Consider the following 17,025-nt stretch of genomic DNA (forward strand, 5'->3'; position numbering starts at 1 on the left):
GGCACAAAGCCTGAAAAGTCCCAGCAACCTCAACAAAAATGGGCCTGCTAGGCTACTCACAGGTACAAACCAGGGCTGCTCCCTCCCTTCCATAAACCCCTTCCATCCCCCAAACTTTGCACTGAGTCTAGGAAGCTGGGATCCTTTTCCCAACTGGGAGGTATCCTACAGATACTGGTTAGGAGCAAACTTTAAAAGAGTCTCCTGCCAACTCTCCCCACGTAATTCCCTATTTCCTCCCCGAAGTCATGGAGAAAATGACCAATGTCTGTGCTACATTCTTATATATGTAGCATTCGTGGAGAATTTACTAACTAGGCTGGGTGTTTTACATATATTATTTGTAATCCTCCTAACAATTCCATGAAATATTTCTGGTATGCCCATTTTGCAGATTAGACAAGTGAAGATCTGAACACTTAAGCAGCTTGCCAAAGTTCCCACCAGCCACCTAGTAGCACAGCCCAGATTCCAATCTGTTAGTGTCCATCTGATGCCCACTGAGAGCCGAACCGAAAGTGCCTGGCATGCAATAGGCGCTCATTTGATGAATGAATGAGTATGTGTTTATTTCAAAGAGCTTCTAAGGGACACTGGCCCTAAATGACTCCTCCTCCCCCTCCAGTTCTTTGGGGGAATCAATCTTTCTGTTTCCATTAGGAGATGAGCTTTAAATATCCAGGCCCATAGGAGAGGCTATAGTTGTTCTAACCTTCAGATATGGCTGGACTCAGGGTGACTCCTGAGAGCAGGCCAGGTAGGAGAGGGGACTCAAGAACCTCAGTGGGGAAAGGAGGCCCCGAGCAGGGGACTGCTGGGAGGAGCCAGAGGCAGACACGGTCTTCCTCCCCCTGCGTCCTGCCAGTGCACATCCAGATGGGAGGCTGATGGGCTCAGGACGGCCGCCGGTGCCCTGCCTGCTGGGGCAGAAGAGGTTACACTGCTGGGTTTTGCTGCTGCCAGGCGGGTTTGGTATCTCTACAAAGCTAAGCCCCATGCAGCATGACAGAAGGACAGATCAGCAGAAAGTGATGTTCCCAAGGTCATTCAGCTTCAGAAAATTAACCTGGTGTGACAGCTGCCCCACTTTGGAGCTTTTATCTTCAAAAATTCAACTCTGTTCACTTTCTCTTCACTTTCCCTCTCCCTTCCCTTTTCCCCCCTCTTGCTTCTATCTTGTGCTTCAATGAGGCCCAAATCCAGAGCAGTGGGCATGAGCTGGAGGGGAGAAGCTGACACGGGGCCATGCCCTCATCACGTGCAGTAAGGTGCCGGTGGCCAAGTGTCACTAGACCACCACCGATGAGGCTCTTTTCAGGAAAGCAGGGTCTGAAAGTAAACACAGGAGCTCAGAATCCAATGGCCAGGAGACATAATTTTGAATCCTGCCTTTGAGTCATCACGCAGTGGGTGACCTTGCAGGAGTCCCGACCAATCCTTCTCTGGACCTCAGTTTCCTCCAGCTGTCCAGTGAGGGAGTCGGCCTGATGATCTAAGCCTCTCTGGGCTCTGGGAGCCTTTCTTCCCTATTCTCTGGAGCAGGTGCTCCGATGCGGGCAAGGCTTTTGAAGCTGAAGCCTTGCATCGTAGCCTGAACTGTGCACTTTGCTTCTGTTAGGGGCACTCCCTCTGGTTCTGAGGCTCGGCCTCTGCAAGGGTGAAACAACCCAAAATAGACAGCTCTCGCGGAAGCTGGGGGCACCCACCACTTGCCAGCTAACCCCAGCATGAGCCCACAGGTATGAGTCAGCTCTGTTCAGTCACCCAGAAGGCAAGGGCCTCTTTAAAATAGCATTTGATGAGTCCAGTGTATGAAGGGAGGCAGCCAAGAACCACTCGAAGCCCCTGCTGCAGGTGGCCCTGGATGCCTGAGGCTTGGGGCTGCTCGACTTGGAATTGAGCCTCCACGGAAGAGCAGGGATCAGGGCAGCACCTGGCCTCCAGGCCTTCAGGCCATGGCTGAGGGCAAGATGTTTAGAAGCCAGACAGACTCCACAGAAACCCACAAGTTCCACTGACTATGTGACTTCAGGCAACATTCTGTATCTCTCTGAGCCTCCATTTCCATATCTGGAATGTAGAAATACACATATATTATCTCAATACACACTAGTTCCCTGACCTCCTTGACCTCTCCAAGATAACTGATTTCCTGGTAATGACTGGAATGGAGGCACAGCTTCCCCCGTGTGTGGCTCTAGCATCATTCAACTCCCTTCTCTTCTCAGAATCACACTAACACTGGCCTGCCCCATGGACTTGAAGAATTTCCCCATGGACGTCCAGACGTGCATCATGCAACTGGAAAGCTGTGAGTCACTTGCATGAGGGCTTTAGAAAGAGCCGGACTCCCCTTTACCCAGGGGACTTGCAGAAATTCCCATACGGCAACAGCAGCTAACTGCTGGGCCCCAAGAGATAACTGTCCTAGCCCAAAATACCAGACGGGGGGCTCCGCTTTAGAAAATGCATTAGAAATCTAAGCCCCCCTTACTGGCTGGCTGAGGCCCAGCTTCGGAGTCAGCAGTATTCTCCCAAGAGACACTCTTCCATGTCCCTTGTGGATACACTTTCCAGGAATGGAAGAGAAAGAGCTCGAATAAGTCAGGGTCCCTGAACTCACAGGGCTGCTCCCTGCAGCTGGGGACACATAGACAGCTGGCGGCACAAAGAACTCTAACACAGGGCAGCAAGTGGTAAGTGTGTTGTTGGAAGGCTGAACACTGTGGCCTCCGGGCAGAAAGAATGTTTCCTTCTGCTTGGGAAAGAGAGGGGGCACTGGAGAGGGCTTTATGTCGCAGGTCACAAGGGAACCTACAGGAGGAGGGAGCCGACCTCTTTGACTGCAAACGGAAACCAATCTAATTTAAAAGGTGGAATTTAGGGTGACTGGGTGGCTCCAGTCATGATCCCAGGGTCCTGGGATCAAGCCCTGCTTCTCGCTCCGTGCTCAGCGGGAAGCCTGCTTCTCCCTCTTGCACTCCCCCTGCTTGTGTTCTCTCTCTCACTGTGTCTCTCTCTGTCAAATAAATAAACTTCCTTAAAAAAAAAAAAAAAAAGGTGGAATTCAATGGAAGGACAGGGCTTCCTCATGGGCTTGAAAGACGTACAGAAACCAGGGCAGAGAATTTAGGAAGCAGACATAGGTGGAACACCACCTCTGAGGGGACCTGGCACCAGCCAACTCTGACCTTCTGTTGCTTGATTCAAGATTCAAGTCCTGGGGCGCCTGGGTGGCTCAGTGGGTTAAGCCGCTGTCTTCAGCTCAGGTCATGATCTCAGGGTCCTGGGATCAAGTCCCTCATCAGGCTCTCTGCTCAGCAGGAAGCTTGCTTCCCTTCCTCTCTCTCTGCCTGCCTCTCTGTCTACTTGTGATCTCTCGCTATCAAATAAATAAATAAAATCTTAAAAAAAAAAAAAAGATTCAAGTCCTGGGACAGAGCATCTGACGGGTCTAGTTGTGTCATTACCTAACACCTCGGCCACCGGCTGACAGTCCCCCAACAGCTTTATACAGTCATTCCCCCAGGGAAAGGTGCTGTGAGCAGAGGAGGGAGCGTGCAAGGTTGGCACACAGGCCCCATAGCCGATGTGAGCTGCCGAGGACCACAGGGGTAAGAGGTGGAGGCGAAGGGACAAGCGAGGTAGAAGGCAGGGGGTCGATGTAAACAATTAGACCAGTTTTAACTTCCTCAGCTGCAGGGGAGGTGAGGGGAGGGTGGAAGAAGAATGGAGAGGGGGTGGTGGAGAGGCAACGTGGTCCCATGCATTCCCTCTCGTGCCTGATGCCTCTCAGTCTCTAACCCAAACCAGCTCCGACCCGCTGCAAATGAGTGCTTCTGGGTGGTGACGGCTGCTTCTTCTGGTCCCCCACCCCAGTTGGCTATACCATGAATGACCTGATCTTCGAGTGGCAGGAGCAGGGAGCTGTGCAGGTGGCAGATGGACTAACTCTACCGCAGTTTATCCTGAAAGAGGAGAAGGACCTGAGATACTGCACGAAGCATTACAACACAGGTAGGTCCAAACATTCGTTCAACTTCTGGTTCAACAGATCTTACGAGATGCCCGTGATGGACACGGTTCTGTGTTGATCACCTCGTGTTTAAGAAAAGAGTCTTTGAAACCAAGAAAGTGGTGCTCTGATATCTTTTCCCCGGATGTCCTGGGGCACGCACGTGACGCTCAGGCCACACATCTCATTGCCACGGGGCCAGGAGAGAAGAGTCTTCGCTCCAGGTAGCAGCAGCCCAGCTCAAAATGAACCCTGTCCCTAAGGCAGAAGCGGGGAGTGGATATGAGGACATCTTGCAGCGTCTGTCACAGGGGACCTGGCATTTCTGACGGGACGCAGTACCCAGGCTGCTCTCCTCAGGCCTCAGCAGGAGGGAGCTGAGAGGTGATGTGAGGTCTGTGGGCAACGCAGTTGGAAAGGGTCCCCCAGACTTCGAGTTGCAGGAGAGGGGAAGGACCCATGGCCGTTGCGCCCAGCTCTCTGTCTCCCAGGCACAGGCCAGCCTTGGTGGGAAGATGGGACACAGGAACGAGCTGGGGTTGGGCCAAGACCAGCCTTGTCTGCCCTACCGCAGGCTGGGAAGGAGCTTGCGGAGGCGCAGTGGAGGAAAGGCCTCCAGTCAGGCCAGCTAGAGCCCAGCTGAGGAGAGGGGCCGCGCGAAGTAGGCCGCGGAGGAGGCCTTCCCGGTGGAAGCAGGGGCTTGAGAGAAATCGCTGCGTGCTCTGCTGTGTGCTCTAAGATTTCTTCTTAGCTCTCATCTCTCAGAGCAAGGGCAGGCAGCCTGAGCTCTGCTGTGTTGGGCACAGCGGCCCCTTTTCGGGTCACCTCCAGAGATACTGTCCTGGTCCCTGGGCACGGCGAGGCGTGACGATACTCCCATTAGCAGCCGTGACAGCAGTGACTCACGGAGTCCCACTGCCTCGTACACCACAGCCCAAAACTGGTCACACGGCGTTTTCTCATTCATTATCTCATTTGCTCTTCCCTGTTCCCACTTGGGTGAGAGCTGAGTTCTGCGCTAGGCCCTGTGGATCCGACGGGGGGAGAGGATGAGGGGTCCCGACCGGCTCCAGGCAAGCACAGAGTTGGGGGGAGACCAGCTGCCCGCAGTCCAGTGCAGAGGACAGACAGACGGAGGTGCCTCCGCCCTCGCTGCCTTCTGCCCTAAGGCTAGATGACAGCATGACCAGAAGCGGGGTGGGGAGTAGGTGGGTCCTTCCGCCGGTTGTAGGGAAGAGGCCTGGCGCCCAGGCAGTGGGATTGGTGAGGGCCAAAGCTCGAAGGGTCAAAGTTCCCAAGGCCAGGGTAGAGTGGAAGGGGTCACGATGAGGGTGAGGAAAGACGGGAAGTGGGACGGAAAAACAGGCCAGAGCATGGCTACGAAGAGCAGGCTGAGAAGTTCGAGGTTGTCCCCGTAGATAATGGGGACTTTTCTGTATGAGGAAGAAAGGAACGTTTTTACAACAGGAAGGAACAGGCTCGAGTCATGTTTTGGGACGGTACCTGGGGGAAGGCTAAGGACAGGTCCACGGAGGCCCACTCTTAGCAACAAAACAGGGCTGGTAAGGGTGACGGCCCCTGAGCACAGGTGTGAGCACAAAAGGTGTGAGGAGTGCGCTAAGTCCTAAGTCAGGTGTGAGCACAACAGGTGTGAGGAGTGCACAGTAACACACAGGTGACCACAGGAGGTGGGCACCATCGCCCTCATGACCCCTAATTTACCACAGAGGAGGGAATGGAGACCCACAGATTCCGGCGCTTGCCTCAGGACACAGCTAGTGTGAGGCTGACCCAGGCCTCCAGCTGAGGCTGTTCCGACCTCCCGAGAACACTCAGCTTCTCACCGTAACTTCCCGCAGGTAAATTCACCTGCATCGAGGCCCGGTTCCACCTGGAGCGACAGATGGGCTACTACCTGATCCAGATGTACATTCCCAGCCTGCTCATCGTCATCCTCTCGTGGATCTCCTTCTGGATCAACATGGACGCCGCCCCAGCCCGCGTGGGCCTGGGCATCACCACCGTGCTCACCATGACCACCCAGAGCTCTGGCTCGCGAGCATCCCTGCCCAAGGTAAGTCCTACTGCCCAGAGCACAAAACACCTGCACAGAGAAGGACTCCCATCTCTCTACCCTGCCTGAGATGAAGGGAGCACGAGGAATTAGTCACTGTTTCTTCACCGGCCGTCCTTGGCAGGATCCAGCATTCTGGGGCATCAGAGCTCTCCTCCAGACTGGACCCTGTGTTGCGCACAGTTTCCAAACCCCACGGTTTGCTCTGTTCTCTACCAGCACTCCACACGCATCCTGCTCACGTGTCATTCACACTCAACTCCACCTCCTCCTCCATTCACTTTTAGTGCTAAACACAACCTCCTGCTCCTTGCACCGTTGACAGTCGATGTTTTGTGGTGGAGGGTCTCCAGGACCACCTCCAAGTTCAGAGATTTGATACGACTCACAGGACTCAGCATAGCATTGTTCTCACCGCTAAGATTTCTTTTTTTTTTTTTTAAGATTTTATTTATTTGACAGAGAGAGATCACAAGTGGGCAGAGAGGCAAGCAGAGAGAGAGAGAGAGAGGAGGAAGCAGGCTCCCTGCAGAGCAGAGAGCCCCATGCGGGACTCGATCCCAGGACCCTGAGATCATGACCTGAGCTGAAGGCAGAGCCTTAACCCACTGAGCCACCCAGGTGCCCCACAGCTAAGATCTTTTTATAGCGTTGCATTAAGGACACACAGCTCGGGGACATCTGGGGGCCCCCGTTGGTGGAGCATGGGACTCTTGATTTCACCCAGGGCAAGATTTCAGGATCTTGGGGTGGAGCCCCACATTGGGCTACCGGCTCAGCGTGGGGTCTGCTTCCTCCTCTCCCTCTGCTCCTTGCTCCACTCTCTCTCTCTCTTTCTCTCTAAGATGAATAAAGAAATCCTTGAAAAAATAAAAATAAAAATCTCTAAAAAACTTAAAAAATAAAAAAAATTTTTTTAAAAGAATACACAGCTAGGTGATAAAGGAAAAAGACACAGGCAGGGTCTGGAGGAAGCCATCTGCAGCCTTCCTTGTTTTCTACCCCCAGCCCCCCAGGGCAGGACCACACAGAGCGCATTCCTACCCTAACAATAAAAAGGCAGTCACACGTGTGGGATGTTTCTGGCCAGGGAGATAGAGACATTGTTTTGAGGTTCATTTAAGATTCAGTATGGATGATTTTTACTGGGCGCTGGCCACACAGGCCCCTTCCACCTGGCACACACCAAAACTCCAGACTCCCAGGAGGAAAGCAAACACTTGGCACAGCCCCTGTTGTTTGTATGGGCGGTCTAGGCACAGTGAGGCATCCTTATCGCTTAGGGAAAGCGGGAACATTCCCAAAATCCAGGTTCCCTTCTCTCAATCAAGGGCCAGGCTCGCAAGCAGCTCCTTTGCAAGATAGCAGCCTCGTCCCAAATGTCGTGTGTGAACCCTTTTCTTCCCACACCTCGATCATCTTTCACATTTCTAACGTTCAACACCAGGTTCTGCTCCTTTCATTATTCTCTCTTGAACCGTTCTCTGCTCCATTCACTACTAACACCAGACACAGCATTTCACTCCATGCACTATTAAAGCCAGATACACATTCTGCTCCATTCACTCTGTGCTAGACACAACATTTCTGCCCCATTCTTCAAACACCAGACTCAGCATTCCACTTCAGTCATTACCGACACCAGACACTAATTCTCCGCCAGTTGCCCTTGCCATAAATGCGACGTTCTGTTCCTTTCGCTGTTAACACCAGACCTTGCATTCTGCTTAATTCACTTTTAACACCAGACACGATGTTCTGCTTCATTTACTATTAATGCCAGACACCCCCTACTCCTCCATTCACCTATACGTGAGGTACAACATTCTGCTGCCTTCACTGTGAATGCTTGATGCCTCATTCTGCTCTACTCTCTTTTAATTCTAGGCCCCGCATTCTACTACGCTCACTACTACCGTCTGAGCCCCATTCTGCTTTCATCACTCACCAACAGACACAACATTCAGCCTACTGTTAACGCCAGACTCCATATTCTGCTCCCTTGAGCCTTATGCTAAATCCCACATTCTGTACCATTTCCAATTAAGGCCTCATTCAACATTCTGCTTTGATATAGGAAAGTTGGAAGAATATACAATGATCACTCTAACATCCTTCACCTGGATTCCAACTGTTAATCATCTTGCCACATTCACTTTAGTTCTCTATAAAGATAAGTAGGTGGGTAGGTAGATGGGTAGCTAAGTAGGTAGGTAGTAGATAGACACAATTTTTGTTGAATCATTTGATGGTTACAGACATCATGATAAGCCATCTCTAAAGAAGGAAGAAGGACCCCAATGATATTTATCCAAATAAATTAACATTCAATAATAATTATATTTACATCAATTCTATTTATTTATTATATATCAATTTTATATCAATAATTATTGAAGTAGAAGTAATTCCATAATATCATCTAATACAAAAACTTCATGTTTTCCCAATGTCAAAAAACATCATCAGTAAATATGGCAAGGGATCCAATCAAGGATCCAATCAAGATTCATACTATATATGGCTACTCTTTTATTTTCAAAACTTTTTTAAAGATTTTATTTATTTTGGGCGCCTGAGTGGCTCAGTGGGTTGGGCCGCTGCCTTCGGCTCGGGTCATGATCTCAGGGTCCTGGGATCGAGTACCACATCAGGCTCTCTGCTCAGCGGGGGCCTGCTTCCCTTCCTCTCTCTCTGTGATCTCTTCCCTTCCTCTCTCCTACTGTGATCTCTCTCTGTCAAATAAATAAATAAACTCTTTAAAAAAAAAAAAGAGTTTATTTATTTATTTGAGAGCACATGCACGCAAGCAGGGGGAGCTGCAGAGGGAGAGAGAGAGAGAGAGAGGCAGGCTGCCCACTGAGCAGAGAGTCCCATGCAGGGCTCCATCCCTAGACCCTGGGATCATGACCTAAGCAAAAGTCAGCCACTTAACCAACTGAGCCACCCAGGCATCCCTGTATATGGTTACTCTTTTAATCTAGAAGAGTCTCTCCACTGTTTTTTATTTTCATGATATTTCACATTCCATTAGCTTTTAATGTGAGAGATGACATTCGGTTTCATCTGCCATCAACACTCGACACCACTCTCTCCTCTATTCACTCTTACACAAAACTCAATAATCTGCCTTTTGCACTATGAACACTAGACTTTGCATTCTGCTGGATTCACTATAAATGCTTGAGACCAAATTCTACCTACTGTTATCACCTGACAACACATCCTGCTCTGTGCAATTGTAACAGCAGATGTACTTGCTTCCTTTTCCTGATGTTAGAGTCAACAACCTCCTCCACTGTCTACTAAGAGTTGGTGTCACATTCTCTTTCGCTTACGACTGATGCCAGACAACACTCTGCTCCACTCATGGGTAACGCCAGACTCAGTATTTGGCTCCATATGCTACTAATATTCAATCTCACATTCTTCTCCATTCACTTTTTTTAAAGTATAAAATTCAGTAGCAGGTAATAATATTTGCAAAGTTGCACACACTCACCACTGTCTAATTCCAGGACATTTTCATCACCCTGAAAAGAAAGCCCCATAACTCATCAACAGTCATTCCACATTCCCTACTCTGTCCAGCCTCTGGCAACTCCTACTCTACTTTTCACCTCCGTGAACTTGCTGCTTCTGCATAGCTCATATAAATGGAATCATATAATAGACGCACTTTTGTTTAGCATAATGGTTTTAAGATTCACCTGTGGTATACACTATATCAATACTTCATTCCCATTTGTGGCTTATTAGTATTTCCATTGCATGGATCTATCACAATTTGTTCATCTATTCACCAGTTGAGGGACATTGGGGTTATTTCCACTTTTTGGCTATTTTAAATAACACTGCTATGAACATCTCTGTACAAGTTTTTGTGTGCACATATGCTTTCAACTCTCATAGGTATTTACCAAAGAGTGAAATTGTTGGGTCATATGGTAACTATATGCTTAACTTTGTGAGGAACTGACAAACTGTTTTCCATCACTTCATAATCTCACTGGGGTTCCAATTTTTCCACTTCCTCACCAATGCTGCTTCTCATCTGATGTCTTTTTGATTATAAACATCTTAGTGGATGTGAAGTAGTATCTATCTCACTGTGGTTTGGGTTTGTATTTTCCTAGTGATTGGTAGTGTTGAGCATTCTTTTCATGTGCTTATTAGCCATTTCTGTGACTTTTTTGGAGAAATGTGCCTTCAAATTTTTTGCCCAATTTATAATAAAAGTATTTCTCTTTTTATTGGTGAGTTGTAATAGTTCTTTGTGCATTGTGGATTTTAATCCCTTATCAAAGATAAGATTTACAAATATTTCCTCCCATTTTGTGGGCTATCTTGATTGATAGTGTCCTTTAATACACAAAAGTTTTTAATTTTGATGAAGTAAAATTTATTTTTTCTTTTGTTGCTCGGCCTTTGGTATCATAGTTATAAAACTAATGCTTAATCCAAAGTCACAAAAAAGTATACCTATATTCTTTTCTAAGAGTTTTGTGGTTTAGCCCTAAACCTGGGCTTTGACCCATTTTGCATTTCGCATACTGTATAAGGGAAGGATAGCATTCTTTTGCATGTGGATGCTGTTAAGGCAGCACCACTGGTTGAGAGGACCACCCTTCTCCAGCATTGAATTTACAACCTTGTCAAAAATCAATTGGCCACAAACGTATGGGATTATTTCTAGACTCTCAGTTCTGTTCCACTGATCTACACATTTACTCTTATGTCGGTACCACACTCTTGATTACTGTTGCTTTGAAGTAAGTTTTAAAATTAAAAATAAAATTGGAAAGTATGAGGCCTCCAACTTTGTTCTTTTTAAAGATTGATTGGGCTATTCTGGGTCCCTGGCATTTCTATTCGAACCTGAATATGAATTTAAAGTTTCGTTTGTCAATTTCTGCAACAACAATAAAAAAGGAAGTTAGAGTAAAAATGCACTGAGTCTGAGTCTGTTAATGAGTTTGGAGAGTGTCACCATATTAATGATATCAAGTCTTCCATTCCATAAACACATGATGTCTTCTCATTTACATAAGCCATCCCTCTGCCTTCTAGACTGCTTGGTTTATTTTTTTTTTCCTTCCAAGATTTTATTTAAATTCAAGTTAGTTAACATATATAGTGTAGTATTGATTTCAGGAGTAGAAGTTAGTGTTTCATCACTTAACTGTAACAGCCATTGCTCATTTAAACGCCCTCCTTAATGCCCAACATCCATTTAACCCATTCCCCTCACCCACCTCCTGCCAGCAACTGTCAGTCTATTCTTTATAGTTTAGAGTCTCTTATGGTTTGCCTCTCTATCTTTTTATTTTATGTTTCCCTCTCTTCCTCTATGTTCCTCTGTTTTCTTAAATTCCACATATGAGTGAAATCATATGGTACTTGTCTTTCTCTGACTTATTTTGCTTAGCATAATACCCTCTAGTTCCATCCACATCATTACCAATGGCAAGATTTCATTCTTTTTGATGGCTGAGTAATATTCCTGTGTGTGTGTGTGTGTGTGTGTGTGTGTGTGTGTGTACCACATCTTCTTTATCCATTCATCAGTTGGTGGACATTTGGGCTCTTTCCATAGTTTGGCCATTATTGATAGTGCTGATAAAAATATTAGGGTGCAGGTGCCCCTTTGAATCATTATTTTTGTATCTTTAGGATAAATACCCAGTAGTACGATTGCTGGGTCATAAGGTAGCTCTATTTTCAACTTTCTGAGGAATCTCCCTGCTGTTTTCCAGAGTGGCTGTACCAGCTTTCATTCCCACCAACAGTGTAGGAGGGTTCCCCTTTCTCCACATACTTGCCAACATCTGTCATTTCCTGACTTGTTAATTTTAGCCTTTCTGACAGGAGTGAGGTGGTATCTCGTTGTGGTTTTGTGTTTCCCTGATGCCGAGTGATATGGAGCACTTTTTCATGTGTCTGTTGGCCATTTGTATTAGACTGCTTGGATTCTCAAAACCTCACTCCTCACAATCACACTACCATTCTGTATGGTCACAGGCCCTCTCCTTAGGATTTAATAATCTCTACCTACCCCTCAGTTTTAAAATATATAATCAATCCAATGACAAATCAGTTGTCATTCTTATTGAGGATCCCTGGTACATGATGGGTTGCTTCTCTCTTGCAGCTTTTAAGATTCTCTCTTTGTCTTCTGACAGTCTGATTATGAAGTGTGTAGGTGTGGAGCTCTTTTGCATTGCTTGGAGTTCATGAACTTCTTAGGTGTGTACATTAGCGTCTTTCTTCAAATCTGGAAAAATTTTGGCCATTATTTCTTCAACTACCCTTTCTGCTTTTTTCTCTCCTCTCCTTCAGGCACACTCACTAAACATATATTTGTGTACTTGATAGTTCCCCACAGGTCTCTGAGGCCCTGTTCATTTTTCTTCATTCTGTTCCTCTGACAAGATAATCTCAAGTTCACTGATTCTTCTTTAACTTCACAGATTCTTTCTTCTGTCTGCTCAAATATGCTATTTATCCTCTCTAGTGAACTCTTCAGTTATTTTTCAACTCCAAAATTTCTATTTTATTCTTTTTATCATTCCTTTCTTAGGTTCAGTTTGGTGAGACTTTGTTCTCATCATTTCCTTTGGTTGTTTATACAGGCAGGTCTCCTTTAATTCTTTAAAAACATTTAAAATAATTGATTTAAAGCCCTTATTAAGGAACACCTGGGTGGCTCAGTTGTTAAGCATCTGTCTTCAGCTCAGGACATGATCCCAGGGTCCTGGGATAGAGTCCCTCATGGGGTTCCTTGCTCAGCGGGGAGCCTGCTTCTCCCCCTGCCTGCTGTTCCCCCTGCTTTTGCTCTATATATCTCTCTCTGACAAATAACTAAAATCTTTAAAAAAATAATGATAATAAAATAATTTAAAAAATAAAAATCTGAAAACAAAAAAATAAAGCCTTATCAAGTCCAACATCTGGGCCTCCTCAGAGGAAGCTTCTTTGGAATGCTTTTTTTTTTTTCTTCTATATATGGGCCTGTCTTAGTGAATTTGGGCTGCTATAACCAAGTAACCAGAGGTCAGGTGGCTTATAAATAAAAGAAATCTATTTTTCACAGTTCTGGAGACTGGAAGTCTGAGATGAGGTGAAGCATAGTAGGGTTCTGGTGAGGACCCTCTTCCAGCTGCAAATTACCAACTTCTTCTTATATGCTTACAGGGTAGAAAGAGAGTTAGCCAGGTAGCTGGCCTCTTCTTATAAAGGTGCTAATTCCTTCAAGAGGGTTCCACTCTTAAAATCTAATTACATCCCAACTACCCCACCTCCAAATACCGTCACACTGGAATTAGGATTTCAGCCGAGGAAGGGGGTGGCAGGGACACAAACACTTAATCCGTTGCAGGCCCATCCTTTATGTCATTGCATACCTTATAATTTTTGGTTGAAAATTACACGTTTTACATAATGTAATGTGGCATCTCTGGAAGTCAGATTCTCCCTCCTCAAGATTTGTTGTTGTTGGTTTTTTTTGTTTGTTTGTTTGTTTAATAACTCTTGTGAACTAATTCTGTAAGCTCTGTATCCTTTGTTTTGTGGAGTCACTGAAGTCTGCGCAGTTAGCTGGGTGGCTAGCTAAAATTGGACAGAAATTTGCTTAAATGCATGGAACCTAGAAATCTCCCAGTCTTTTCCTAGAGCTCTACAGATGTATTAGGACACACCTCCAACACTCAGCCAGGCAGTTTACAGTGTTGCCTCACCCCTCACTTGCAGCTTGCTCAATGTGTCAAGGTTAGCGGAGTTGAGAGCTAAGGGGCCTTCTCAGGCCTTTCCTGAGTAGCACCCAGGCCTAAGCACACACAGCAATTCTCAGAAATATGTCAGAGCTTCCTAAAGCTCCCTATGGACATCTCATTCCCCTAGATTTTAGTTTTAAGCTTTTTAATCAACCTATTATTTGTGTCAACTTTACCTAAGGCCTCAGGCTGACCTGATGTTCTAGAGTTGCCATTGACTGTTTTCAACAGATGCCCCTAGGGAAAAGGCTGCTCCACTGGCCCAGCTCCAAGGCAGGTGAAATAAAGACAGCCTTCCTTGTGAGTGAGGTCTTTCAGCGAACCACAAAACAGGCCAAATAATGACAGTTCTCTGGCAAAGGGGGTTTAAAGAAGCTCCACCTCTGTTCTGCCCCATCTACCAACTGCCTGGTTACTGATCTTCAGTCTGCTTGCAGGCTGTTGGTTTTCTAGGCTAGCACAGAAGTGGGGACCGGAGAATGGAATTTGGCAAGTTAAAACACCACAAGGCCCCAACAGAAATGAAAACATATGTCCACACAAAAATCTGTGAACATCTTAGATGTTCACAGTAACATTATTCATAATAGCCAATGGTAGAAACAACCCAAACACCCATCAACTGATGACTAGGTCAACAAAAGGTAGTATATCCATACAATGAAATACTATTTGGCCATAAGAAAGAATGAAATATGGGGCACCTGGGTGGCTCAGTCACTTAAGCATACAACTCTTGGTTTCTTTTTTTTTTTTTAAGATTTTTATTTATTTGACAGACAGACCACAAGTAGGCAGAGAGTCAGGAAGAAAGAGAGAGGAGGAGGAGGCAGGCTCCCTGCTGAGCAGAGAGCCCAATGTGAGGCTCCATCCCAGGACCCTGGGATCATGACCTGAGCCGAAGGCAGAGGCTTTAACCACTGAGCCACCCAGGCACCCCCCAACTCTTGCTTTCAACTCAGATCATGATCACAGTGCCATGGGATCCTGCCCTGCAGCAGACTCCATGCTCAGCAAAGAGACTGCCTATGATTTTCTCCCTCTGCCTCTGCTCCTCTCCTGCTTGCATGCTTCCTCAATAAATAAATCTTAAAAAAAAAAAAAAAGGAATGAAATACAGATATATACTGCAACATGAACGAATCTTGAACACATTATCCTAAGTGAAAGAAGCTAGTCATAAGAGGCCACATGGTATATGATTCCATTCACAGGAAATGCCCAGAATGGGGGATCTATAGAGTCAGAATGTAGACTAATGGTTGCTTGGGATGGTGGTGGGGGACAGAAATTGGGAGAATAGAGAAAAGAATAATGGCTAACAGTCATTTCTGGATTTCTTTGGGGGGTGATGAAAACGTTCCAAAATTGACTGTGATGATGGTTGCATATATCTTGAATGTATTAACGACTACTGAAATGCTTTAGCTTTGTGAATTGTATAGCATATGAATTTTATCTCAATGAAGCTAGGTTTTGTTTTCGTTTTTGTTTTTAATACCACAAAGTTTGATGCTCTTACTGGCATCCAGCTGACTTTTTTTAAGATTTTATTTGACAGACAGAGATTATTTATTTGACAGAGATTACAAGTAGGCAGAGAGGCAGGCAGAGGGAGAGGAGGAAGCAGGCTCCCTGCTGAGCAGAGAGCCCGATGTGGGACTCGATCCCAGGACCCTGGGATCATGACCTGAGCCAAAGGCAGAGACTTTAATCCACTGAGCCACCCCGGCACCCTCAGTTGACTTTTTAAGTAAATGCTTTCATGATTGCTGTTAGCCTTTGGTTAACAGAGCTTCTGAGAAAATTTATTCTGACCATTTTTGCTGTTGTCCTCATTGTTCTTACAGCCAAGAGAGTTTTTAAAATCTTACTCTGCTACTTTTGTTAACATCCTCTGTTTACTTACAGTGTTAGGTACATCACTCCCTATCACCCTTAGACTAAGCACAACATTCTGTTTACTCAACAATGCCTCCTCTCCTTGCTACTCTTCTAAGTACCATATTCTTATTTTCTCCAGTGTTTTGTATAGTCTTCTTGGTGCTTTTTTTTTTGTTTTCCTCTGCACTTTCCTAATACCCCAGCTGAGGAGTGAATAGCAGTGGGTGATGGGGAAGTTACTGAGGAGCAGAAATATTGAACTATTTCATTCTCCCCTGCCCTCACGCCCCTGCGCTCTTCCTCTCCCCCACTCCAGGTGTCCTATGTGAAAGCCATTGACATTTGGATGGCAGTGTGCCTGCTCTTCGTGTTCTCAGCCCTACTGGAGTATGCTGCTGTCAACTTTGTGTCTCGGCAGCACAAAGAGCTGCTCCGATTCAGGAGGAAGCGAAGACATCACAAGGTAGGCCTTTGGATCGCTACCCAGGGAGGGACAGTGGGGGGTAAACAGAAGAGATCCAGGCAGCCTTGTATTGTGATATTTGTTTCTGTGGACCGTCCTTCTCAGTGGGTAAGGCAGACATAAAATAGGGATGAAGTCCTAGAACTCCTAACTTCCTCTCCCACAAATAATGCCTTGTTGGGTCTGTAGGCAGGAACTCTTCCAACCATGACACTTATAGAAATGATCAGGTTATACCTGAAGACAGAACTGATGGAGCAAACACTGATGGGCTACCATAATAACTAGCTGTGACCTGGAAGCTTGGCAGGCTGAAAGGTGGTTATTGGTGTTTTTCTGCAAGGCTGCATTATTTCCAAGGGTTTGGTTCCAGAAAGGAAGTACGTCACAAAAGGTAAGATCTTTGGGTAGAATGCCCCAGAGCCAGGCCTTTGCTTCCCACTTCCAAGAGAAGAGCATCATGCAAGATGCTCCTGCAGAGTGAATTCTCTCACTTTATGAGGGTGTGAATAAAGAACTACTTGGCCAACCATCTATACGAAGTCACCAACATCTGTTAACTCAGAGGCTGTGCTCCAACCAGCAAAGGCCACTGGGGAGAGTGCCATCTGTGGGAACAAACTGGTTGCACACCTAGGTCTGTAAATATTTCCCCCAAAGACTTCTCCCCTGGAGATCAGAGAATTTGCTTTTCTTTCCAACCTCATCTCCACACCACTTTCTCCTTTGCTCTCTGAGCACCAACCACCCTAGTTTTTTCTCCTTTTGCTCAAACATACACACAGGACTTCAGATGTCTTGTTCTCTCCTGGAATGC

At 46.4% G+C, this 17,025-nt stretch overlaps 1 protein-coding gene across 3 annotated transcripts in view; it reads left to right on the top strand.

The window, feature by feature from the left end:
* Positions 1–17,025, top strand: part of GLRA1 (glycine receptor alpha 1) — an 82,470-nt gene that overhangs the window by 59,531 nt on the left and 5,914 nt on the right. For all 3 annotated transcript variants that reach the window (XM_082726174.1, XM_082726175.1, XM_082726176.1), the window contains 4 exons: positions 2,229–2,311; positions 3,880–4,017; positions 5,875–6,089; positions 16,062–16,208. In XM_082726174.1, coding sequence (XP_082582300.1) covers positions 2,229–2,311; positions 3,880–4,017; positions 5,875–6,089; positions 16,062–16,208 — 583 coding nt within the window. The remainder of the gene's footprint in view (positions 1–2,228; positions 2,312–3,879; positions 4,018–5,874; positions 6,090–16,061; positions 16,209–17,025) is intronic.

The sequence above is a fragment of the Mustela nivalis genome, assembly GCF_964662115.1.
Source record: "Mustela nivalis genome assembly, chromosome: 3".
Taxonomy (NCBI): Eukaryota; Metazoa; Chordata; class Mammalia; order Carnivora; family Mustelidae; genus Mustela; species Mustela nivalis.